Source organism: Loxodonta africana, chromosome 1 (assembly GCF_030014295.1).
Source record: "Loxodonta africana isolate mLoxAfr1 chromosome 1, mLoxAfr1.hap2, whole genome shotgun sequence".
Lineage (NCBI taxonomy): Eukaryota > Metazoa > Chordata > Mammalia > Proboscidea > Elephantidae > Loxodonta > Loxodonta africana.
The window spans coordinates 220550912-220576156 of record NC_087342.1 but is presented as its reverse complement, the minus strand read 5'-3'; the positions used below and the strand labels follow the sequence as shown (position 1 = coordinate 220576156).

At 43.0% G+C, this 25245-nt stretch overlaps 1 protein-coding gene across 2 annotated transcripts in view; it reads right to left on the bottom strand.

The window, feature by feature from the left end:
* The window catches only part of MTHFD1L (methylenetetrahydrofolate dehydrogenase (NADP+ dependent) 1 like), a 254772-nt gene that overhangs the window by 5790 nt on the left and 223737 nt on the right, over positions 1-25245 (bottom strand). For both annotated transcript variants that reach the window (XR_010323111.1, XM_003404275.4), the window contains exon 27: positions 988-1107. Coding sequence is in view for 1 of the 2 variants with exons in the window: in XM_003404275.4 (XP_003404323.1) it covers positions 1018-1107 (90 nt within the window). In the remaining variant the exon portion in view is untranslated. The remainder of the gene's footprint in view (positions 1-987; positions 1108-25245) is intronic.

Here is a 25245-nt window from a genome sequence, read left to right as displayed (position 1 = left end):
TAGCCTAGGTGTTTAATGTTTTATTAAGAATCTGACCAAGCAAACACCTCCCCACGTGACTGCTGGTAGTGAAACAAACGACAATGGGTATCCTTTGGCCTGGCTTGGGGCCATGACTCAGGGGCAGCTGGAAAGCAGGGCCTTTGGGTCAAGCATGCTCTTCTGGAAGGCCCAGACTGTGCTGGCAAGATGGAGGGGTGTCGGGCTCAGAAACAGAAACAGGAGTGATCGGGGAGAAGGAATTGGGGTGTCTGGGGGGGAAAATGTATCTTGAGAATATGTGAGGATATGTGTGATACAAGGGACAGGCAAAGCAGCTCTGAGCCTTTACGTCTTTAGATGGAGCATTTTCTGGGAGGGGGGTGGGAGGGTCATGTTTCTTCAGTGTGGGAAGTTAGGGCAGAAGCAGCAGGTGTGGCTGCAGTAATTGGATGGGGGGGGCAGGAACTGGGCCAAGGGTACCCAGCTGAGGGCTCCTGAGGCCACTCCAGGCCAAGCCCACCCTTGTGAGCTGTGAGAACCATGAGGCCTCCAGGGCCCTGCCTTCCCCGGGCCTCACAGCATCCCCCACCCTACCCAGTTAGATGACCTCTCCCACCTGAGAACGTAACACACCTGCTGTGCATAGTTGAGAGTCCTCTATCACGTGATTCTAATGGCACCAAGAGACAGGTGGCGGGAAAGCAGCTTTTAATACAATAGCATAAATTGGTTTTAATTCTGGAAAATTCTGGAATGATGAGCTTACAAGCTACAAAATCTAGATTCAAGGATCACATGGCCCAACATTCCTGGGACTCAAGTCCACGGTCCACTCTGGGCTTCTGTACTGACCACCTACTGTATGCCCACACCCAGGAGTGGATTCAAGACAGGGGATGTTGTTAGATTTATCAGGTCACTTTTTGTATTGCAATAAATATCAGAAAAAAAAAAAACACCAGGATTTGAACTAAAAAAAAAAAGGGGAAAAAGGCAGCAGCCTACCTGTATCGGGTCCTCTGAGATTTTGATCATTTAGAACAAGCCTTGAACTTGTTCTGTCTCTGTGTCGAGATCGATGTCATAAAAGCAGGGCCGCGTGGGCAGCCCTGGCATGGTGCTCATCTGAGGAGAAAATAAAGTGCTCTATATTAGCAAACGGGACCACATGGTCACAGCAAGCACTGTGCATGTGATGACACAAATTGCCCATATAACCCAATACAGTCATATAACTTTAGGTGGTATATACATGCATCTCTTTAAATTCCCACCTGCTGTTGCAGTTTCTGTTTTAGGAAATGAAATAGAAAAGGCAAATGTAAACTTCCTGAAAATTATCCTCCCTCCATGGCCCCATAGCACACTGTAGGTCCTAAACTGTGACTTTCAAACATTTTCTCTAAATCAAAACTTGATGCTGAACCCCGACAAAGAGGAGCCCGTCTGGTTGAAGGGGGCAGTGGGTGTAGGTGGAATGAATGGTGGCCCCTCAACCCCAATCACAGCCTCCAGGGACGTGTTTGGGAAACCTGCCACTCCTGGGGCAGTTGGAAAACTCCTGTTCTCAATTACCCTGACCTGCCTTAATAATGGAGCCCTGGTGGTTAAGAGCTTGGCTGCTAAACAAAAGGTCCACAGTTCGAATCCACCAGCTATTCCTTGGAAACCCTATGGGCAGTTCTACTCTGTCCTATAGGTTCGCTATGAGTTGGACTTGAAGGCAATGGGTTTTTTTGACCTTAATAATAAGGAGACCTGGTGGCATACAGTTAAGCCTTGGCTGCTAACTGAAAGGTTGGGAGCATAAACCCACCCCAGCAGCTTCAAGGGAGAAAGATCTGGTGATCTGCTTCTGTGAAGATTGCAGCCTAGAAAACCCTATGGGGCTGGCCTACTCTGCCACATGTGATCGCTATGTGTTGGAATTGACTCGACGGCACCCAATGACACCTTGCCAACAATTACTACTGTTCCTTGAACACTGACCATGTGCTGGGCACTGCACTACGTGCCTCACTGATTTTCTCCTTGCCACAGCCCTGAGGTAGGGCTGGGGTGGCACCTGAGACTCTGAAGCTCTAGCAGGCTCCCAGGTGATCCAGTGTCAATACTGATGCTGCTGCCCCACAGGCCCCAGAGTCTGAGTAGCAAGAGTCTCCTGGTGCCGTCGGAAGAGGGGAAGGTAGCAGAGGGTGGGAGAGCACAAGTAAGGGATGTGAGGTTTAGAGAAGTTTAGTAACTTACCCATGTTGCCCAGGTAATACATGGCAAAACAGGGTATCTATGCCTGTAAAATTCTAAATCACTCATTTAACAACCACAACACCACCTTTGTGGTACTTGGTGGGCGGCCGATGGGCTTTGCATGGATATCCTAGTGAAGTCCCCTAGCACCCTGTGTGGTAGGAATGAGTTCCAGCCTCATTTTACAGATGAGGACATTTGGGCACAGATAGGTCAAGGCCTGTGCTCAAGGACACACAGTGGGTCAGTGGTGGAGATGGGATTAAAGCCAGCAGCCAGCCCCCAGAGCCCACGTTCTGCACGGCTCTGCTGTGCTGTGTCTAGATCCGTCTTCAAAGTGTGGTCTGTATCCATTGGCATCAGAAAGCCCTGTGTGCTTGCAAATAGTCGATTCCTGGCCCCCATCCCAGACCCAAGGCGTGGGCACAGTAAGTGCATTTTTGTAAGTTCTCTGGTAGCTCGCAAAGATTAGAACCACTGATCTAGGATCTAGAGCATGAGGCTCCCAGAGGCCCCATTCCTTAGGCATCTCAGCATTTCCCTACTCTGCCTTCACCCTGCCCTTTCCCTACAAACAATGCTTGCAACGTGGCATCCAATGTTTTGGAGGAAAGATAACAGAATTCTGCTCACCCTGGTTCTCCAAGGGCTAGGTGTGGTGTCAGGCACCAGTCCCACCTGTCCGAAACAACTGGCCAGAGAACATTCTTACTGTTAATGTGATGGGACTGTGTGACACAACGTGCACTTAAGGGCATCCAGGGTTTGCCAGCTTCTTCCCACCTGGCAAATGTTCTCAGCAAGAGTAACCTAGGTAAGGCCTAATTGGAGAGCTCTGCTCTTCCACCCTCTGCTACCTTCCCCTCTTCCGACGGCGTCCGGAGACTCTTGCTACTCAAACTCTGGGGCCTGTGGGGCAGCAGCATCAGTATTGGCACTGGATCACCTGGGAGCCTGCTAGAGCTTCAGAATCTCAGATGCCACCCCAGACCTGCCCAATCACAGTCAGCAATTTTAGTAAACCCCCAGGCGATTTGTAAGCACGTTACAGGTGGAGAAGCGCTGGCTTAGACACAGCCGCCTAGAAAACGCCCCTGCTCCGCCTCTCCTCTGAGGGGGATGAGAGGGAAAGCCTGTTGGACTCTGCGGCTGCTGAGCAGCAGGTGGGGAGGAAATGTGTCCACCTGCAGGCCAAGAGACGTGTTCTCCACGTGACTGAATGAATATACAGTGGCCAGCTCCTGTCTTGTTAACTGAACGGGAGTCCCTGGGTGGTGCAAACGATTAACGCTCACCTTTGCTGCCACCTGAAAGGTTGTGTCCACCCAGAGGTGCCTTGGAGGGCGAGAGTCAGTACAGCATTGCAGAAGAACTCAGACTGCCCTTGGGATCTGACCTCTGGCCATGTGCCTGGGGTCAGTGCTACCTATGCGGGCTTTGCCACGTGCCCTCCAAGGAGGCCTCCTGCCTAAAATAACTAAAAAAAAAAAAAAAATTTTTTTTTTTTAAGGAGCCACTAAATTGTAGGTACTTATCATACTGCTTCAATGTTTTCTTTTACAAAGGCTGAAAAGCATGGGCTTTTGCCCTTTGTGACCCTAATTTTAACTATAATGAATCTTCTAAATCTTTACTGATTTCAGGTTAAATTTATTTTGGAAAAACTATGAGTTCAATGAATAGTCTTTAGGAACATACATTAAAAGCCCATAAAGACAAAATATGCATGTAGCTAGAACTAGTTATTAAGAATCGCGAGACAGAATATTCTTGGCATGAGTAGAAAAATTATTAAAAACTGTTTCATAAAGTGATAGAATCACAATTTCTGCTTAACGGAAATACCATTGTAATCAGTTTTGTTGGTTGTAAAATAACTTCTTTTCCTGATTTCCCCTTAAATCTACTATTTCCTACTGAATAAATCATCGTTTTATTTTGGTTTAGAAAAGAAATGGCATTTTTGCTCACACCTATTTTATTCTTTTAGTTCAGGATCTGAAGCTAAAGCCCTTTTACACATTTCTTTTCTCCTTTAATAGACAAGTGAGGGATAAGTATCATGTTTCAAAAATTTAAATACAACCAAAAGGACTATAATGTTTAACTACATTATGATATAACTGAAATAAGCAGATTCCCTTTTTCATGAAATCACCACCTGAAAACTTAGTCTGTATTAAGCAAAAGTATTTTCTTAACTGTAAATACAGTGTCTGGCAATATTAGGCCCTCAATAAATATAATTTTATAATAAAACTGGAGAATAATTAGAGAATAGGAAGCAAATAAATACCAACAACAAAAACTTCTCAGGGTTAGGCTTTTTCTTTCTGCTTCTACCTTTCTCATCCTCCTTTGGATATGAGGGTCAGAAGACCTGATATCAAACGGTCATTCAGACAATCAGACAAGCTACTCTAAGATGGTACATAAGGGACAGGAGCCCAGTGTTAAAGCCAAGTGACTGAGGGAGAGGAGAGAGAGGTATGAAAAACCCCTATAATGAAAATAAATGGTGCTGTTACAATTGAATTCCCATTTGCTTGAGTTAGTGGAGATGGAATGTTCTGGGGTTTTTTTCTAGGCAGGTTCTATCTGACTCCATCCAGAAGGTTATCGATGTTTACCAGCTGCTGTTGAGTCAACTCTGACTCATGGCGACCCAGGGAAGTCAGCAGAACTGTGCTCCCCTGGGTTTTCATTGGCCGATTTTTCAGAAGTAGGTCATCAGGCCTTTCATTTGAGGTATCTCTGGGTGAACTTGAACCTCCAACGTTTTGGTTAGCAGTCGAGTCTGTAGCTGTTTGTACCACTGAGGAACTCTAGGTTTAGGAGTCAGAAATATTCTTGTCAGAGGACACTAATTTTTTTCTGGTGGCTGATGAACTCTACGCGTGGACTCTCTTGAGGGCCTGTTACTTGTTTGAAAAGACACAGTGATGCTTCATTCAACTCAGCAGCCTTTGCTGAGAGCTTGCTCTGGGGCTACCAAGGTGACCAGCACCTGGTTCCTGCTTCTGGTGGGACAGATCACAGAAAGGAGACCACTGAACAGTCGGGTCAAGCCATTTTTGCATTTTAATTAAAAAAATTTTTTTTCATTCCTTACTTTTTCTATCAAAAGAATGAATATAATAACATTCTTAACATGACTTTCTAAGACAGAAGTCGTGTTTATTATTATTTCAACGGCTTGGAATGAAAGACTGAATAAGTACAGTGAATTTTCTCTCCTTTTGGGCCAGGCTCAAGGAAGGAGCTACTTTCTTATATATCGGAGGAAGCTCATTTCTTGTATTTCAGGGAGGAGCCCTGATGGCGCAGTGGTGAAGAGCTCAGCTGCTAACTAAAAAGTCAGCAGTTTGAATCCACCAGCCACTCCTTAGAAATCCTATGGGGCAGTTCTACTCTGTCCTATATGGTTGCTGAGTCAGAATGGACTTGACGTCAATGGGTTTGTTTTTAAATTTTTTAAAAATGTATTATATTAGTTATCGAATGCTGATGTAACAAACAGGAATTTATTTTCTCACAGTTTAGGAAGCTAGAATTTCAAATTCAGGACGCCAGCTCTAGGGGAAGGCTTTCTTTCTGTCAGCTCTGGGGGAAAGTCCTTGTTCCTTGGTTCCTTGGTGATCTTTGTCTGGTGTGGCATCTATTGTTCCTCATCTGTGCTTGCCTGCTTGTTGAATCTCTTTTATATCTCAAAAGAGACTGATGTAAGATACACCCTACACTAATACCGTCTCATTAATATAACAAAGAAAACCCATTCACAATTGGGATTATAACCACAGGTCTAGGGGTTAGGATTTACAACACATAGTTTTGGGGGCTACGATTCAATCCATAACATATATACAGTTGATTCTCATTATTCATGGATTCTGTATTTCTGAATTCGTCTACTCGCTATAATTTATTTGCAACCCCAAAACCAACGCTTGCAGTGTTTTCATGGTCATTTGTGGACATGCACAGAGTGTCTAAAAATTTCAGTCACTCAACATGCATGTCCCCAGGTGGTTGAACAAGGCTGTGCTCTGCCTTCCTGTTTCATGTCACTCATACTGTAAACAACTGTCCTCTCCCCAGTCTACTTAGTGCTGTGCTTTTTGCATTTTTGTGCTTTTTATTGGTGATTTTGCTGTTTAAAATGGACCCCAAGCGTATATCAAAAGAACGAATATAATACATTCTTAACTTATGGCTTTCTAAGGTGGAAATCATGTTCATCTACTATAAAGATGACCACAAGCGTAGTGCTCAAGTGCTGTCCAGCATTCTAAGTGCAACCAGGCTGTGATGTGCCTTATGGAGAAAATACGTGTTAGATGAGCTTCATTCAGGCATGACTACAGTGTGTTGGCCATGGGGTCAACGTTACTGAATCAACAATATATATTAAATAAGGAGTCTTTAAACAGAAACACATAAAATAAGGTTATGTAATGATCAGGTAATGAAAATGTCATGACCAGAGGCTCACAGAAATCAGGGCTTGGTATTGGTTCTTTCCGGTTGGACCCCCTGCTGGAAATTTGCATTTTTATCCCAGATATACTGAATCAGAATCTACATTTTAACAAGATCCCCAGGTGACTCATGTGCATGCGTAAGAATCGCCTGGGGATCTTATTAAAATGTAGATTCTGATTCAGTAAATCTGGGGTGAAAAGGAAAATTCTCAGCACGGGTCCAATGGGAATGAACTAGTTCAAAGCCCTGCTTTCCAGGGCCAAGTGTAAAGGCCTTGGGTGGGAAACATCTGAGGTTTAGCGGTAAACAGACCAAGATTTTGAGGTGTGGTGGGAAGGGTTCCAGCTTCACTGAGGAAGGTGGGGACCCCACTCTTTCACTATTTCCCTATTACCTGGGTCAGTTACTTCACTGAGCTTGATCTCTTTACCTGTAAACACAGTATGAGCATAAATATAACTACATGATAGGGTCTATTTGCAAATTAAAGTAAGATAGTGTAATGAAGGACCCTAATTTAGTGCTTACTACACAATAGATACTATTGTTACTTCATTACAGAATGTGTAACTGTAATTGTCTATGTGAACTGAGTGTGTTGTAAGTTATTTATGATAGAAATGAAAAAGGGAAACTCAAAACCTAATCTGGTCTGGGACTGCGTGTTTCTTTTATTGGGGGAAAAAAGGTTCATTGGTTTTTCTGAGGTTGTTTCTTTTTTTTTTTTTTCTTTTATGTTTTCTGGCTTTACGAAGAGTTTTAAAGCCAGACTTTCCGTAATTCCTACTATGGCAATCAAATCTGAAGCCAAACCCAAGAGCCCAGACCTAAAGTACTGAAGTTAACGGGGTAGTAGCTCAAGCATTATTTAAGAGAGAAACCTTCAGGAGTGTGCCGATAAACCAGAAACATATTTGACTCTAACCAGAGCTTCAATGGTTCAGAACTGAAAAGCAGAACATTCTATTAGGCAGGACGGGGGATGCTGTGGTGAGCAGAAGCACGGGTTGGATTCTTCACCAGCTGCTCCTCTCTCCTGGAATTTTTGCAGTGCAGTCAGCTTTCAGCCACTTGACAGACAAGGGGCACGCTAGGAGAGTCTCCACTAGATTTGGCACAATAAACCCATACACTGCCAGGTTTCGTTGTCTGGAAATGCAATTTTAAGTAACTAAATTCCGGTTTCTGAGAAGCTAGATTGTCTATAAATTAACCGTGATGTTCTTTCTGGCATGGGTTCCATTCCAAGGCCCTACTGGGAACTGGCCCATTATTCTGGAACCGCTTCAAGCAGGGAGAACATGGAGAGGATGAGAAGGGAAAGAAGGAGGAAGGAGGGATGTGGAATGACTAAACCTGCAGTCACTTAGAAGATCTGATCTCTCCCTTCCAGTAGTCAGTATCAAAGCACAGCTGCCCAAACCTCTGTGTGCTATGTAATTTCGCATTTCCCTTTTGTTTTCATCCCCCACCCCAGAGCTCCTCTGCAGAGATAATAAGCTGCTGCAGCAGGAACACAAAACAAAACAGAGGGAAATTATATCCATTATTTAGACTTCCCCTTTATGCTTCTCTAGGGACAGTGGCAAGGACGGGTCTAGGAGGGCCCGAGGGGAGGAGGAGAAGGGGTGGGAGTAGCCTTATCTAATGTTCATAAACCCAGTGCTTGTCTGGCTGACTTGATGAGGAAAACTGAGTTAGGAGAGAATTCACGATGACCTGAGACCTAGTTTAACGGTTTTAAGTACTAGAGGGTCCCTGAGTAGTGCAAACAGTTAAGGCACTAGGCTGCTAACTGAAAGGCTGGAGGTTTAGGTCCACTCACAGGCCCCTGAGAGGAATGGCCTGGCAATCTACTTCCAAAAAATCAGGCATTGAAAATGCTATGGAGCACAGTTCTATTCTGACACATGTGGGCTCACCATGAGCTGGGGTTGACTTGATGGGAACGCGTTACTGGTTCCATACTAGAGGCCTAGATTTTCCTGCTACCTTTTTTTAGGTGATCCAGACCAGACCCCAGGAGAATGTACAGGACCTCAGATTGGGTCTAAAAGTGATGTACTGTACAAGTATACTTCTTTTGATTGCACCTTGCTTTGCTGCACTTTGCAGATACTGTGTTTTTTACAAACTGAAGGTTTGTGGCAACTCTGCATCCAGCAAGGCTATCGGTGCCATTTTTCCAACAGCATGTGCTCACTTTTTATGTGTCACATTTTGGTAATTCTTGCAATATTTCCAACCTTTTCATTATTATTATATCTGTTATGGTGATCTGTGATCAGTGATCTCTGATGTTACTACTGTAATTGTTTTGGGGTGCCACGAACTGTGCCCAGATAAGACGGTGAACTTAACGTTGTGTGTGTTCTGACTGCTCCACCGACCGGCTGTTTCCCCATCTCTCTCCCTTTCCTCAGGCTTCCCTATTCCCTGAGACAGAACAATACTGAAATTAGGCCAATTAACAACCCTGCAATGGCCTCTAAGTGTTCAACTGATAGGAAGAGTCACACGTCTCTCACTTTAACTGAAAAGCTAGAAATGATTAAGTGTAGTGAGGAATGCATGTTGAAAGCAGAGACAGACTGAAAGCTAGACCTCTTGCACCAAACAGCCAAGCAGTGAATGCAAAGGAGAAGTTCTTGAAGGAAATTAAAAGTGCTACTACAGCGAACAGGTGAATAATAAGACAGTGAGACTGCCTTATTGCTGATATGGAGAAAGTTTTAGTGGTCTGGAGAGATCAAAGCAGCCACAACACTCCCTTTAACCCAAGTCTCATCCAGAGCAAGGCCCTAACTCTCTTCAACTCTGTGAAGGCTGAGGGAGGTGACGAGGCTGCAGGAGAGAAGTTTACAGCTAGCAGAGGTCGGTTCACGAGGTTTAAGGAAAGAAGCCGTCTCTGACATAAACGTGCCAGGTGAAGCAGCAACCGCCAATGGAGACGCTGCAGCCAGTCATCCGGAAGATCGGCTGAGACAGCTGACGGAGGTGGCTGCACGAAGCCACGGATGTTTACTGCAGACAAACGGCCTTACATTGGAAGAAGGTGCCGTCTAGGATGTTCACAGCTAAAGAGGAGAAGTCAGTGCCTGGATTCGAAGCTTCAAAGCACACACTGACTCTTGTTAGGGGCTAATGCAGCTGGTGACTTTAAGGAGAAGACAAAGCTCATTTAGCATTCTGAAAATCCTGGGGCCCTGAAGAATTATGCTAAGTCCACTCTGCCTGTGCTCTGTAAATGGAACAACAAAGCCTGGATGACAGTGCATCTGTTTACAACATGGTTTCCTGAATATTTCAAGCCCACTGTTGAGACCTACTACTCAGAAAAAGAGATTCCTTTTAAAATATTACTGTTCGTTGGTAATACACCAAGTTATCCAAGTGCTCCGATGGAGATGTACAGGGAGATTAATGTTTTCATGCCTGCTAACACAACATCCATTCTGCAGACCATGGATCAAGGAGTAAATTAGACTTTCAAGTCTTATTACTATTTAAGAAATACACTGTGTAAGGCTACAGCTGCCATAGACAGTCATTCCTCTGATGGATCTGGACGAAGTAAACTGAAAACCTCCTGGAAAGGATTCACTGTTCTAGATGCCATTAAGAACGTTTGTGATTCATGGGAGGAGGTCGAAATAGCAACGTTAACAAGAGTTTGGAAGAAGTTGATTCCAACCCTCATGGACTATTTTGAGTGGTTCAAAACTTCAGTGGAGGAAGTAACTGCAGATGTGGTGGAAATAGCAAGAGAACTAGAATTAGAAGTGGAACCTGAAGATGTGACTGAATTGCTGCAATCTCATGATGGAACTTTAATGGATGAGCAGTTGCCTCTCATGGACGAGCAAAGAGCATGGTTTTTTGAAAATGCAATCTACTCCTGGTGAAGATGCTGTGAGCATTGCTGAGATGACAACAAAGGATTTAGAATATGACATAAACTTAATTGATAAAGCAGCAGCAGGGTTTGAAAGGGTTGACTCCAATTTTGAAAGAAATTTTACTGTGGGTAAAATGTTATCAAACAGCATCACATCCTACAGAGAAATCTTTTGTGAAAGGAAGAGTCAATTAATCTGGCAAACTTCATTGCTGTCTTATTTTAAGCAATTGCCACAGCTACCCCAACCTTCAGCAGCCACCACCCTGATCAGTCAGCAGCCATCAACATCGAGGCAAGGCTCTTCACCAGCTAACAGATCACGGCTCGCTGACAGCTCAGATGATGGTTAGCATTTTTTAGCAATAAATTATTTTTTAATTAAGGTACACACACTGTTTTTTTAGACATAATGGTATTGAACACTTAACAGAGTATAGTATAGTGTAAACATAACTTCTATATGCACTGCCAAAAAACCCAGTGCCGTCGAGTCAATTCTGACTCATAGTGACCCTATATGCACTGGGAAACCAAAAAAGTCCTGTGACTCCCTTTATTGCGAAATTCACTTTATTGCGGTGGTGTGGAACTGAACCCGCAATATCGCCGAGGTACGACTGTTCTTAGGTGGGTCCTTCCTGCCTTCTACATGCTTCTGAGAATACCAAGAAAAAATGTTTCCCCTAATTTCCCCCAATCCCTGGACTGAACGAGTCCTAACTATGCCAAGGCTTCTATATGTGGAACAATCTTTCTCATTAAAGAGCAGACAATAGGTAAAGGATGAGGTGGGTGCAGCTACCACCTGGAAGTGCCCTCCCAGCTGCTCCCCTTCCTCACTCTCTCCTGGGTGTCTCCTGGCTTTCAACAATGCCTTCTCCATTTCTCCAGTGCTGCTGGGACACAGTGGCCACCCAGACTCCCTTCCTCTGGATTCACACCAGAGGTGGAGGAAAAACCAAACCGTGAACCAAACATCTTCAAATCACTCACAAATCATTTACTCCTTCCTCTTTCTGCTTCTCACAAACACATATAGAATATGTTAAAAATAAGGAGAAATAATAGAGCAAGGTGACAATTTTTTTTAATTTAATTTTCTTAAAGGTCTTATCCTTCTTCAAGGCTTACTATAAAAAAATCAGAGTCCCCTGTTTGTTACTACCCTACCCCCACAGCATCCTACTCCTCAGAGGCAACCACTATCACTCTTAGCTGCTGCTGCTTTTTTACCTTGCACTGCTCTTTCCTGGTTTTGCAGTTTCAGGTACTACCTACTGACTTTCTAGTGTAGAAGAGGAGGATTTAGCTCTTTTATATCCTACCACCCAGGTTCCTCCGCCAAGAATTATTTGATTTGGTGTCAGCGGTGCTGCCATTGCGAACTCTGCTCTAGACAGCTTAAGAATGTTGTTGCTGTTAGGTGCCATCGAATTGGTTCCAACTTATAGTGACCCCATGTACAACAGAACGAAACACTGCCCGGTCCTGCGCCATCTTCACAATCGTTGCTCTGCTCGAGCCCATTGTGGCAGCCACTGTGTCAATCCATTTCATTGAGGGTCTTTCTCTTTTTCACTGACCCTCTACTTCCCCAAGCATGATGTCTTTCTCCAGGGACTGATCCCTCCTGATAATATGTCCAAAGCATGTGAGACATAGTCTCGCCTCCTTGCTTCTAAGGAGCATTCTGGTTGTGCTTCTTGCAAGACAGATGTGTTCCTTCTTCTGGCAGTCCATGGCATATTCAAAATTCTTCACCAACATCACAATTCAAAGGCATCAGTTCTTCTTCGGTCTTCCTTATGCATTGTCCAGCTTTCACGTGCATGCGAGGCAACTGAAAATACCACGGCTTGGGTCAGGTGCACCTTAGTCTTCAAAGTGACATCTTTGCTTTTCAGCACTTTTAAGGGGGTCTTTTGCAGCAGGTTTGCCCAATGTAATATGTCGTCTGATTTCTTGACTGCTGTTTCTGTGGGCATTGATTGTGGATCCAAGTAAAATGAAATCCTTGACAACTTCAATCTTTTCTCTGTTTATCACAATTTGCTTATTGGTCCAGTTGTGAGGATTTTTGTTTTCTTCACGTTGAGGTGTAATCCATACTGAAGGCTGTAGTCTTTGATCTTCATCAGTAAGTGCTTCAAGTCCTCTTTGCTTTCAGCTAGCAAGGTTGTGTGATCTGCATATTGAAGGTTGTCAACGAGTCTTCCTCCAATCCTTATGCCACATTCTTCTTCACATAACCCAGCTTCTCAGATTATTTGCTCAGCATACAGATTGAATAAGTATGGTGAAAAGACACAACCCTGACACACACCTTTCCTGATTTTAAACCACGCAGTATCCCCGTGTTCTGTTTGAACCCGCGCCTCTAGATCTATTCACATGTTCTTCATGAGTGCAATTAAGTGTTCTGGAATTCCCACTCTTCACAATGTTATCCATAATTTGTTATTATTAATTTGGAGTCCCTGGGTGGTGCAAATAGTTAACACTCTTGGCTGCTAACAGGAAGGTTGGAGGTTTAAATACATCTAGAGGTGCCTCAAAAGAAAGGCCTGGCAATCTAATTTCTAAAAATCAGCCATCAAAAACTCTACGGGGCACATTCTACTCTGACACACATGGTGTAGCCACGAGTTGAGGCTGAAGTGATAGCACCTGGTTTTATCATTAATCCATCACCAAGCCCTCTCACAGAGCTGTAAATCATCCTTGTCTTCAAGCATTAGATGAGTCTTCTGAGAGCCCATCACCCTCCTGGAGCCCATCGCCCTGTAGGCCTTCTAAACAACAACAGTTTCATAGGACCTCTCTTTGCTATACTACTGGGGATTTCCTTCACCTTTCTATTGTCTTAGTTTCCATTTTCTGGAACCATATTGTGATGGAAGACTCTAGGGTGACTCCTAATAATCCCCTCCCCGTGAGTGCAGGTGGGGCCTGTGGCTTGCTTCTGACCAACAGAATACGGCTTCCAAGCCTGTGGCTAAGTCATGTTAGGTAAGGCTCTGTCTTGGCAGAGTCAAGAGAGAAAGTTTCCCCTTTGCTGGCCTTGAAGAAGTAAACTGCTTTGTTATGAAAGAGCTGAAGAAGGCCACATGGACCTAAGTGTAGCCTCCAAAAAGCCGGGTGTCAGTCCTACAACCACAAAGAACTGAATTCTGTCAATGACCATGTGAGCCTGGAAAATGACCCTGAGCTTCAGATGGAAATGTAGCATCTGCTGACACCTTTACTGCAGCCTGAAGCAGAGAACCCATCTAACTGCGCCTGGACTCTTGACTCATGGGAAAAAATAAAAACCAAACCCACTGCCTTCGAGTCACAGAGACCTATAGGACATAGAAGAACTTCCCCATAGGGTTTCTAAGGCTGTGATTCTTTATAGAAACAGACTACCATATCTTTCTCCCACAGAGCAGCTGGTGGGTTCAAACCGCGGACCTTTTGGTTGCTGGCTGAGCACTTAACCACTGCACTACCAGGACTCCTCACAGAAATTGTAGGATAATTAAGTGTGTGTTGTTCTCAGTTGTTAATATTTATGGTAAGTTGCTAAGCAACATAGAAAATTAATACAGACATCTTCCTGCATGATTTACTTATTTGGGTGAAATTACCTCCTCTAGGAGCTTCCTGAGAAAAAGGGCACAGGAGGTAAATTCTCATAAAATGTCTGGCCTTGTCTTTATTCTTCTCATCTACCTGATTGATGGTTTGGCTGGGTATAGAATTCTAAATCATTTTCCTCTGAATTTTGAAGACATTGCGCCAATGTAATCTAGGCTCCGCTTTTGCTATTGAGAAGCTTGATGCCATTCTGGTTCTTGATCATTTGTACGGCAACATTTTATTTTCTTATAACATTTTTAGTATTGCTCCTTGTCCTTAGTGTTCTTTTTTATTTTATGATTAAGTGCATTGGTGTGAGTCTATAAATCCATCTTGTCTGTAATCCTTTTTTCAATTCTGAAATCTGTCTTTCAGTCTGGAGATATTTTGAGGGGGAGTTGGGGTGGGATTATTATTATTTTGTAGGTTATATTTGATTTTTCTCGTTATGTTAAATTTTCCTACTTCTTTGCATGCCTGGTAATTTTTGGCTGGATTTTGGACATTTTATCTTACTGCATGCTGGATATTTTTGTATAATTACTTTTATACTTTGTTCTGGGACATGGGTTACTTACTTGAAAACAATTGGATCTTTCGGGGTTTTGCTTTTAAGCTTTGTGGGGTAAGACAGGGTTACGTTTGGTCTAAGGTTAATTTTTCCTGTTACTGAAGCAAGACTCTTCTTAGTCTTCTAACCAGTGAATTATGAGGGTCTCCACTCTAGTTGTTGGAAACAGGTACCTGTTCCTGGCCCTGTGTGGGAGCCAGACACTGGGCGATTCTCTCCCTGGCTTCACGTAGTTTCTTCACATTGATCACTGATCAGTATTCTCTTGACTATCCAACAGGGACCCTCTGCAGATCTTCAGAGTCTTCTCTCTATGCAGCTCTCTACACTCTGGTGCTCAGCTGCCTTGGTTTTCTGGGATCCCCAGCCCCATTTCCTCAAATTAGTGAGACTCCTGAACCCTGCCTGGTTCCCTGGAATCTTTCTCCAGGGAGTAGTCTAGGGCAACTGTAGGGCTCACCTCATTTGTTTCCTGTTCCTGGGATGTCCAATGTCTTGAGTGATGTTTTTTCATATACTTTATGTGGTTCTTTAGTTGTTTCAAGGCTAAATCTGATCACGGTTATTCCATCTTGTCCAGAATGCAATTTACTTTTTTTTGTTTGTTTATAAAATAGAATTTACTTTAGAATTTAGACATTAACACAAAAAATTTATATTTGAAAATTAAATAACTCATTGCTGTAGATTAAATTTTAACTAACAGTGACCCTATTGGACAGAATAGAACTGCGCAGCAGGGCTTCTAAGGAGAGGCTGGTTGAAACCTTTTAGTTTCAGCCAAGCTCTTAACCACTGTTCCACCAGGGCTACATTTGAAAATTAGTAAGTAAAAACGTTAATTTGGACCATGAGATTTTGTTCTTCAGGTCTTAGATAGTCCAAAGAAATAGTACATGATATCCTTCTCCATGGACTAATTCCTCCTGAAAACAGGTCCAAAGTATGTAGGATGTAGCCCAGCCGTCTTTGCTTCTAGGCTAGGGTACATTCTGGTTATACTTCTTTCAAGATAGATTTTTTTTTCTTTTGGCAGTTCATGGTATATTCAGAATTCTTCACCAACACGACAATTAAAAGGCATCAGTTCTTCTTCGGTCTTCCTTATTCATCAGCCAGCTTTCCCACACATACGAGGCCACTGAAAACACTGTGGCTTGGATCAGTCGCATCTTAGTTTTCAAGGTGGTCTTTGCTTTTCAACACTTTAGAGCTCTTTTGCAGCCGATTTGCCTAATGCAACGCATCTTTTGATTTCTTAACTGCTGTTTCCATGGGTGTTGATTGTGGATCCAAATAAAATGAAATCCTTGACAATCTCAATCTTTTCTCCGTTTATCATGATGTTGCTCATTGGCCCAGTTGTGAGGATTTTTGTTTTCTTTATGTTGAGGTGCACTCTATACTGAAGGCCGTGGTCTTTGATCTTCATCAGTAAGTGCTTCAAGTCCTCTTATCTTTTAGCAAGCAGGGTTGTGTCATCTGCAAAATGCACGTTGTTAATGAGTCTTCCTCCAATCCTGATGTCTTGTTCTTCGTATAGTCTAGCTTCTCAGATTATTTGCAGATTAAATAAGTATTGTGAAAGGATACAACCCTGACACACACCTTTCCTGACTTTAAACCACGCAGTATCACTTTTTTCTGTTTGAACATCTACCTCTTGATCAGGTTCCCCATCAGCACAATTAAGTGTTCTGGAATTCCCACTCTTCGCAATGTTATCCATAATTTATTATGACCCAAGCAGTCAAATGCCTTTGTGTAGTCAATAATACACAGGTAAACATCTTTCTGGTATTGTCTGCTTTCACCCAGAATCGATATGACATCAGCTGTGATATCCCACCTTCCATGTCCTCTTCTGAATCCTGCTTAAATTTCTGGCAGTTCCCTGTCAATGTACTGCTGCAGCTGCTTTTGAATGATTTTAGCAGAGTATTACTTGCATGTGATATATATATTTTTTAATTTTTATTAAGCTTCAAGTGAACATTTACCATTCCAATCAGTCTGTCACATTAGGTTTACATACATCTTACTCCCTTCTCCCACTTGCTCTCCCCCTATTGAGTCAGCCCTTACAGTCTCTCGTTTCGTGCCAATTTTGCCATCTTCCCTCTCTCTCTATCTTCCCATCCCCCCTCCAGTCAAGAGTTGCCTACACACTCTCCCGTGTCCACCTGATTTAATTAGCTCACTCTTCATCAGCATCTCTCTCCCCCCGACTGACCAGTCCTTTTCATTCCTGATGGATTTGTCTTCGGGGATGGTTCCTGTCTTGTGCCATCAGAAGTTCTGGGGATGCAATTTACTTTTGAGAATGCTATGCATCATTGGGTGAGATTTTACTGTCTTGGAAATGTCAGTATGAATTTTAAAAGATGATGGGGGTTTTTAAGGTTATTATTATTCCATTCATTCTACCTAATTCTGATTAGAGAATGAAGTTATTGGAAACATAAGTAGCCCGAAAATAAAATTATATTGACAAATAAGATCCAATGGCACAATGCAATGAGTTAAAAACTAAATCACTTTCTTAAGCCTACAGACAAAATTTCATTCATTTACTACCATGTAAAATCTTTTTTTTTTTTTGGTATAAAAAATGTTTGCAATCTTTCAAGGAGGCACAAGAAATCCTATACTCATCAATGTAGCTTAATACATGCAGTTTTAAAAAAGCAATCTGTGGAAATGAACAGGAATAAGGCAAGACCCATTTCTATTTAGTTTTATAAACTGAACAACAATAAAAAAAAAAAAAGGATTCTTCAGTTACTGCTCACACATCTACTTTTCTTAATCAAAACAAGTCAGTTTTCTCTGAACTTTTCTTTTTTTGCCAAGTCAGCTCCTTAATTACTTCATTGCTTTGCTACTGACACAAGCAGCAAGAACCGTCTGAAGTTGAGCGTGCCTCCCTCTGCTGCCCTCTTGGTGACCTTGATGAATGAAAGCTTCCCATGATGGCACATTCTCAAATAAATATGTGGTGCAGGCACCTGACAAGCATCTGAGTAATTCTCCAGCATGTTGAAGTAGCACAATACCATCAGCCCATTAGCTGTTGTCCCACAGAAATCAAGCCGGTACAGCCTGAAATTTTCTTACACGTATCACACACAAATTACTGATGTGGATGCACGTGACACTAGGAAGCACTTCTATCAGCACCACTGCTCTCCCAGCTGAGCATGGTGTCCTATTTTGACTAAAATTTCACTTTTACTTTCTCCTCCTTCTACCCCCTCCCCCACAACCATTCTACCTATTCCAATGTAATTTTCTGTAAACCTAAGTAATTTTGGTGCTTACATGAAAATTAAATTTCAAGCACATATATGTACTAGACGTAGCAAACCTACAACCAAAATTTATTTCATATGCTGTTGTATTTTAGAGTTGAGGCAAAGTGACCTGGAGCAGAGTTTAGAATTCCCCAGATGAACTGGGACCAACTGGGGACTCTCCAAAATGGGCTGCTTCCCCCTCCCTGCAGTCAGTGGGGATTTCCACGGGGAATTGAGTAAGGCTGGCTAGCTGCCTTAGAGAATGGCATTCTTGGCCATTTCCATCTCACTCCCATCAGTGGTGGGGACACTGGGAAAACAAAAACAATTCCTAACGGAGGAAGAGGGAGCCCTGGTGGTGCAGTGGTTAAGTACCTGGCTGCTAACCGAATGGTCGGCGGTTCATGCCCAACAAGCAGCTCTGTGGGAGAAAAGACCTAGCAATCTGCTCCTCCAAAGATTACAGCTAGGAAACCCTATGGGACAGTTCTACTCCGTCCTACAGGGTGATAAAGAGTTAGAATCAATTTGATGGCGTACAACAACAGGATAGGGGAAGAGGTTAGGGACCTCTTAGACAATTCTGTATGTTTATTACCCAAACATAAAACTGCACGAATCTCTTTTCTTTTAAATCAGGGGTTGGTCTGCTGCTGATTTCTGTAAATAAAAATTTATTGGAACATAGCCATGTCCATTTGTTTATGCACTGTCTATGGGTGCTTATGTGCTATGACGGCAGAGTTGAGTAGTGATGACAGAGCCTGTATTGGCCCACAAAACTGAAAATATTACCATCTGACCCTGTACAGAAAAAGTTCCTTGACCTCTGTTCTAACTATGCTATGGACAAAAGAGTTTCATAGAAACCAAGAGAGTTGAAGAACCTGAGAAGAATGCGAGTACTCCGTAACTTTCTCTAAGGAAACCGAAAACATTTTATTACCAGAAAAGTGCTGATGTCAGCTGAAAGACAGAGGCTGGGAATGTTCTCTGAATCTAGATTACTGGATTCAACAATATACACCTTTTCCAAAAGTGAAAGGTCAAGGGCAGTGACCTGGTAGATTCTCAGTATCTTGGGGGGCTGCTGGGGTAGCATCATTCTAAGGTCAAAAGATATTTAAATATAAGAAGTGGTACTTACAGTATTTTTACTTAGAACCTGCTTCATAAACTAACTCATAGATATAATTCAGAGAGTTCTAATTTGCAGGATCTAATTGGTAGATTCCAATTCATAAAATCTAACTTGTAGATTGTAGATACGACTTTTACTCAGAAACTAATTCTCTGCAGTGGAAGCACGCCTGAGTTCTTGGATATATGCGACCTTCTCCCACCAACGTGCAAGCATAACCTTCCGTTCCACTTGGGCCAGAGGTAGGAAGACCATCTCCCTGTGGGTCATTCAAAGGCTGAAAGAATGCTACTTCCTCTTGCTGACTGAGAGTCAACACAGAGCCAGGTCCTGTGTGTCAGCAGAGCAGCATGTACTCACTGATGTTTAGGAGACATTTTCTGCTATGCACTAAAGCACTAACACAGAAAAAATGGGTTCTGCGGCACACTCAGTGTATCAGTGGGATTTACTGAAGGATTATGACCTGAGAACTCTGAAATAGTGGTTGGGGTATCCTAGTTATTGCTAATGTCCCCCTAAACCTGGCTCTTATGTCAGGTGGGATTACCTGGCAAGTGGCCCCATAGGTCCTGACTGGCCAGAGGGTCACCAGAGAGACCCAACAGACGGTGACCCCTGGGTAGGCAGTGAACTAAAACAGAGGGTGCATGACACTAACTAAAGAAATGCTGAGCCTGTGCCAAGAAGAGAAGTTGCCATAGCCAAGAGGTTTGGCTCATAATGGGATGAGGGTGCATTCCTAAGATGAAAACTTAAAGTTTCAAATCCAGGGGGAGAGGGATGCAACTTAAAAATATTAAATGGAAGATTTAAGGGGTAGTGATGGGAAAAGGCAGAGTAAACCAGAGTCTGCTGTATGGATTCAGTATTTAGGTTTTGCCATGAACAGCCAGCATCCAAAGGTTCTCTGGCCTATAACCAATGTCACAAAACAATATATGTACTAATTGTTTCATAAGAAGCTAGTTTGTTCTATAAACCTTCACCTAAATTACCAAAAAAAAAAAAAAAATTCTCTCGCCTATTGAACCAGCAAGGGAGTTAACATGTTTTTTCTGGGCTATAAAAAAATTTTTTTGTTTTTTTTTTTTATACTTTATACCTTACCCTGCCTGGCCTGTATAACCTGGGGGTCAGCAAGCCTCCCCCACCAAAAAAAAAAGAAAAAAAGGAGGAGGAGGAAAGAGAAGTACCTAATTAAAAGCTAGGTGGTCTCCACATACTTGGGCTTCGGCCCTATGACTGAGGCAGCTTTGGAACGAAGCCCCAAGCCCCACCTAAACCGTCATGAGGTGGAAGCAGCTGAACTTATCATATGAAATAAGGTCTTGCTGCATTCCACCCCCCTCACCCCTACACTGGCCTTCCCCAGCCCCCTGGTCCGAACTCCTCATCTTTCACCAAGGCTGTCCTGAATTATGATTGATGTGAGGATTGCAATAAAATGATACCATAGTTTTACTCCTTTCCAAAAATTTAATGAAATCAGGCAAATTGGCACAAGTCCACAGGAAAGGAATCAAAGCCGGATATCATGATCAATCCTTCAAAGAAACCAAGCTGAGTTCAAAGGAAATAAGGCTGTGCACGAGTGCTGATATTATTCTTCAGGACATTGGTGATCCCTTCAGTGACTACACCATTGTTGACAATGCTAAGTGTGGGGAAAATGGCAAGGTTCTGGCCGATTTAAGAAAGTTCTTAAATTTACTAGCTTTTGTATGCTGTCAAGTTTAGCTGTCTTAGGTTATAAGCAAGTGATTTTTCAGTTAAAAAAAAGTATGCAAGTCATAGCAAGCTTAAGAAACTTCTATTTAGTTAACTTTTGAAAAATCACTGGGCTGTATGCTCAGAATATTTAGAGATACTGCTGCTCGTGGAATCTCCTGGGATTACCGGATAGAAACATTAAAGTCTGAAGAAGTGCAGAAAAAGAACTGAGGTCAGAGAGTAGGCTGGGAGCATATGGATATTGTAACTGAACCCTCAGTTCAAGAAGAACCTGACCCTTGGCAGCCACTTGGAGCCACGAGGAAATGCCTCGGGATTTGAAAGATCTGGTAGTGTTATTAACCATGTCCACGAACAAAAAGTGAAAAATGATCCTGGAAAATCCTGAGGTGTCTCCCTCTCCATCAGTGATAAGATCTTGGCTCGAGTTGCTCTTAACGGCTCACCAGGCAGAGCCTCCATGTCCAGCAAAATCACAACGTGGCTTTTCCCCTTGGTGTGGTCAGGCAGCCATGCCTCTGTTGCTACAGATAGCAGGGCTAGCATAAACTTTTCTTTGTCATCTTTTGGTTTAATCCAAACACAGTGCTGTTATCAGATCTGCATATTCACCGTTATTTTGGTTTGTTTACCCAGAAGTCTTCTCTGTTGCCAATAAACTGAATCAGAATTGTGTTATCTGTTTTTGCATTATTCATTTCTTTCATGTAGCCATGCCTGAGAATAAACTTGTTATTCAAATGCTGCCTTAAAGGCCTCTCTTATCTCCCGTAGAGCCTCACTAAAAATTACAAACCTGCAATCAGGGATAACCTTCCACTGTTTACATGCCCCAGCAGCGGACACGAGATGCATGGAGCACACTGGAGTTCATTTGGCTAGTGCCCACACCACATCAGCAGGAAAAAAAGGAATTAATGGTGATGGCAGCCTGGAAAGCTGCCACCACGCTCCAATTCCTGGAGAAGAATCAACCATACAGAAAGCCCAGGTCACTGGGACTGAGAGATTTCGTGCCATGAGTAGATGGAGTTATGTGTTACCTATCTGGAGTCCCTTGGGTGGTGCAAATGGCTAACATGTTTGGCTGCTAGCCTAAAGGTTGGAGGTTTGAGTTCACCGAGAGGTGCTATGGAATAAAGTCCTGGCAACCTATTTCAGAAAAATCAGTTATTGAAAATGTTATGGATGGACATCCTTTCAGCTCAGTAATGAAGTCACTCCTGAGGTTCACCCTTCAGCCAAAGATTGGACAGGCCCATAAAACAAAACAAGAATGAAGTGGCACACCGGCCCAGGGGCAAGGACTAGAAGGCAGGAGGGAACAGGAAAGCTGGTAATAGGGAACCCCAGGTTGATGAGGGAGAGTGTGGACATGTTGTGGGGTTGTTAACCACTGTTAATATGTGTACTGTTTAACGAGAAACTAGTTTGTTCTGTCAACCTTTATCTAAAGCACAATTGAAAAAAATCTAAAAAAAAGAAAATTTTATTCTGACACACATGGGATTATCATGAGTCACAATCGACTCATGACAACTGGTTTGATTACCTATCTATATTAAAGTTTAACACACAATCTTATTTCCAGTGTTACCGGGCAATAAGCTGTTATCTATTACTTATAGATATAACAAAAACCATGATTTTTAAAATCATTAAATAATTTGTACTGTTTAATTAGTGTATGGTCAGATTAATAAAAATTGATTTTATAATGATCAAACTGATAAGTTTTTAACACTTACAAATATGGACTACCAAGACCTCCACAGACTGCATTAATGAGCTGATATGAGAGGAATAAGACCGTAACTGTAGGAATGTTCTGGAAATAAGATGAAACAATGGGTGAGGATGCAGGTTAAGAGGGATCCTCATCACGAAAAGGAGGTGCTCCAGCCCGGCTGCTTGGAAGACCCAGCACGAGACTAAGGAATGACCCACTTTTCCTATGGTTCTTTTTAAGCCAAAACATTATTCAAAAAAGCCCTCAATGCTTTCCAATCTTTGTGAGTATCAAGTCCTCCGTTTGAAGTAGAAAAAAAAAAAAATTCTTCAATTCCCATGGGACAGAATCTATTCACACGAAAGTGCGTAATGAGAAAGAGCCATTATACATTTACGTAGGCTTTGAAATGATTTTGTACTTCATAAATTCCAACGATATCTATGTAGGATTAAATAAACCAGAGTTTTTGCCTGTAGGAGACCCTTGATTTATTTACCCTGCAGACCTGGCCTGGTCTGAGCAGTGACCATGTAGGGTCTTGCCTGACCAGCACTGGTGTCCTGGTCTTCTCATAACCACAGAGGCCACTCATGTGGACCAGGTGGGGCTCATCCTGCCCCCCCACAGAATGGGCAGGTGACCTGGCCTGGTCTGAGCAGTGACCATGTAGGGTCTTGCCTGACCAGCACTGGTGTCCTGGTCTTCTCATAACCACAGAGGCCACTCATGTGGACCAAGTGGGGCTCATCCTGCCCCCCCACAGAATGGGCAGGTGACATTTACCTGCTGGCTGGGACAGGGATTGATCGGGACTAGACACAGCATGCACACAGGACTCACTGGGAGATTCCTGAAATTGATATGCAGGTGGTGGAAGGGAGGTTTCCCTCCCTTTGAACAGTGAGTTTGAAGTAGGCTCCACGGGAGAAAGACCTGGCGATCTGCTACCCTGAAGATTACAGCCCACTTCTACTCCACCATATAGGGTTACTATGAGTCCAAAGTTGACTGGATGGCACCTAACAACAATAACTCTGGGATACTGAGGGCATCACTCCACGGAAGCAGGGTCCAGAAGTGGAGAGTCCAAGCCAGAGACCTGACTCCATCTGTGGCTAAAGCCAGGCCAACCTGGAGCTTGTCTGTTAACTGGGTCAATTCATTCCCACTTTCTGTGTAAGTTTGAGTTGGGTTTTTCTTACTTGCAACCAAAAGAGAGTTCTGACAAATATGGTGGACATAAGGAGTCACTGGCTAGGAATGCCTTCAGCCTGAGGAAGGGGAATTGCTGGCCTAGAGGAGGAGGAGAGCAGGGAGAAGCAGCCTTGTGGCAAAGTCATGGCAGGCCTGAGGCCCCACCAGGCCTTCCCTTCTGATAGAATGAAGGTCAGCACATCTAGGCTCTCACATTTGCCTAGAAAGCACTTCTTTTGCTCTTTGATAACACATCCCCTGCTATTAGACTGGAGTGGAATCACAGATACTTCTAAATGAAATGATGCCATAGCACTCATTGCCATCGAGTCCATTCTGACCCATAACGACCCTAGAGTGCAGAGTAGAACTGCCCCAGAGAGTTTCCAAAGAGTAGCTGGTGGATTTGAACTGCCAACCTTTTGGTTAGCAGCCATATCACTTAACTCCTGTACCACCAGGGCTCCAGATGATGCCAAAAGCACATATATAACTCTAAAGAGATGTGCAGGAGGTCATCTAAGAATATTAGTGTTCTTGTACACCAGTGTTCAGTGCAGTACTATTCACAATGATCAAAAGGTGGAAACAGCTTAAATGTTCAACATATGAATGGATAAACAAAATATGGTCTATATATACCAAAACCAAACCAAACCAGTTGCCACTGAGTTGATTCTGATCCTACAGGACACAGTAGAGCTGCCCCACTGGATTCCTAAGGAGCTGCTGGTGGATTTGAACTGCCGACCTTTTGGTTGGCAGTCGAGCTCTTAACCACTATGCCCTGAGGGCTCCTCTATACACACAGTGGAATATTACTCAGCCATAAAGAAAAATGAAGTCCTGATACATGCTATGACATGGATGAACACTGAAAACACACTGAGTGAAATAAGTCAGTCACAAGAGGGAAAATATTGTACAATTGCACTTATATGAAATATCTAGAATAGACAAATGTAGAGAGACCAAAGTTTATTAGTGATTACCTAGGGTGGGGGTAGGAGTGGGGGTTGGGGGGGAGGGCTCAATGCTTTGGGGTCACTGAGCTTCTGTTGAGGGTAGTAGAAAAATTGGACCAGATAAGGGTTTGAACAACATGATAAACATATTTAAGGTCACTGAATTGTACATATGACGATTGTTGAAATGGCAAATGTTTTGTTACAGGTATATTAATCACAAAAAAGAATATTTTTCAAAATTAGCAAACATTTGCTATCTTGAAAAGTTAAAATCCATCATTTGATTTAGTATTTTAAGCAGAGTTTTTTTAGGAGGGGGGACAATGGAGAACATTAAACCGATCTTCACTATATTGAAAAAAAACTATTTCTAACA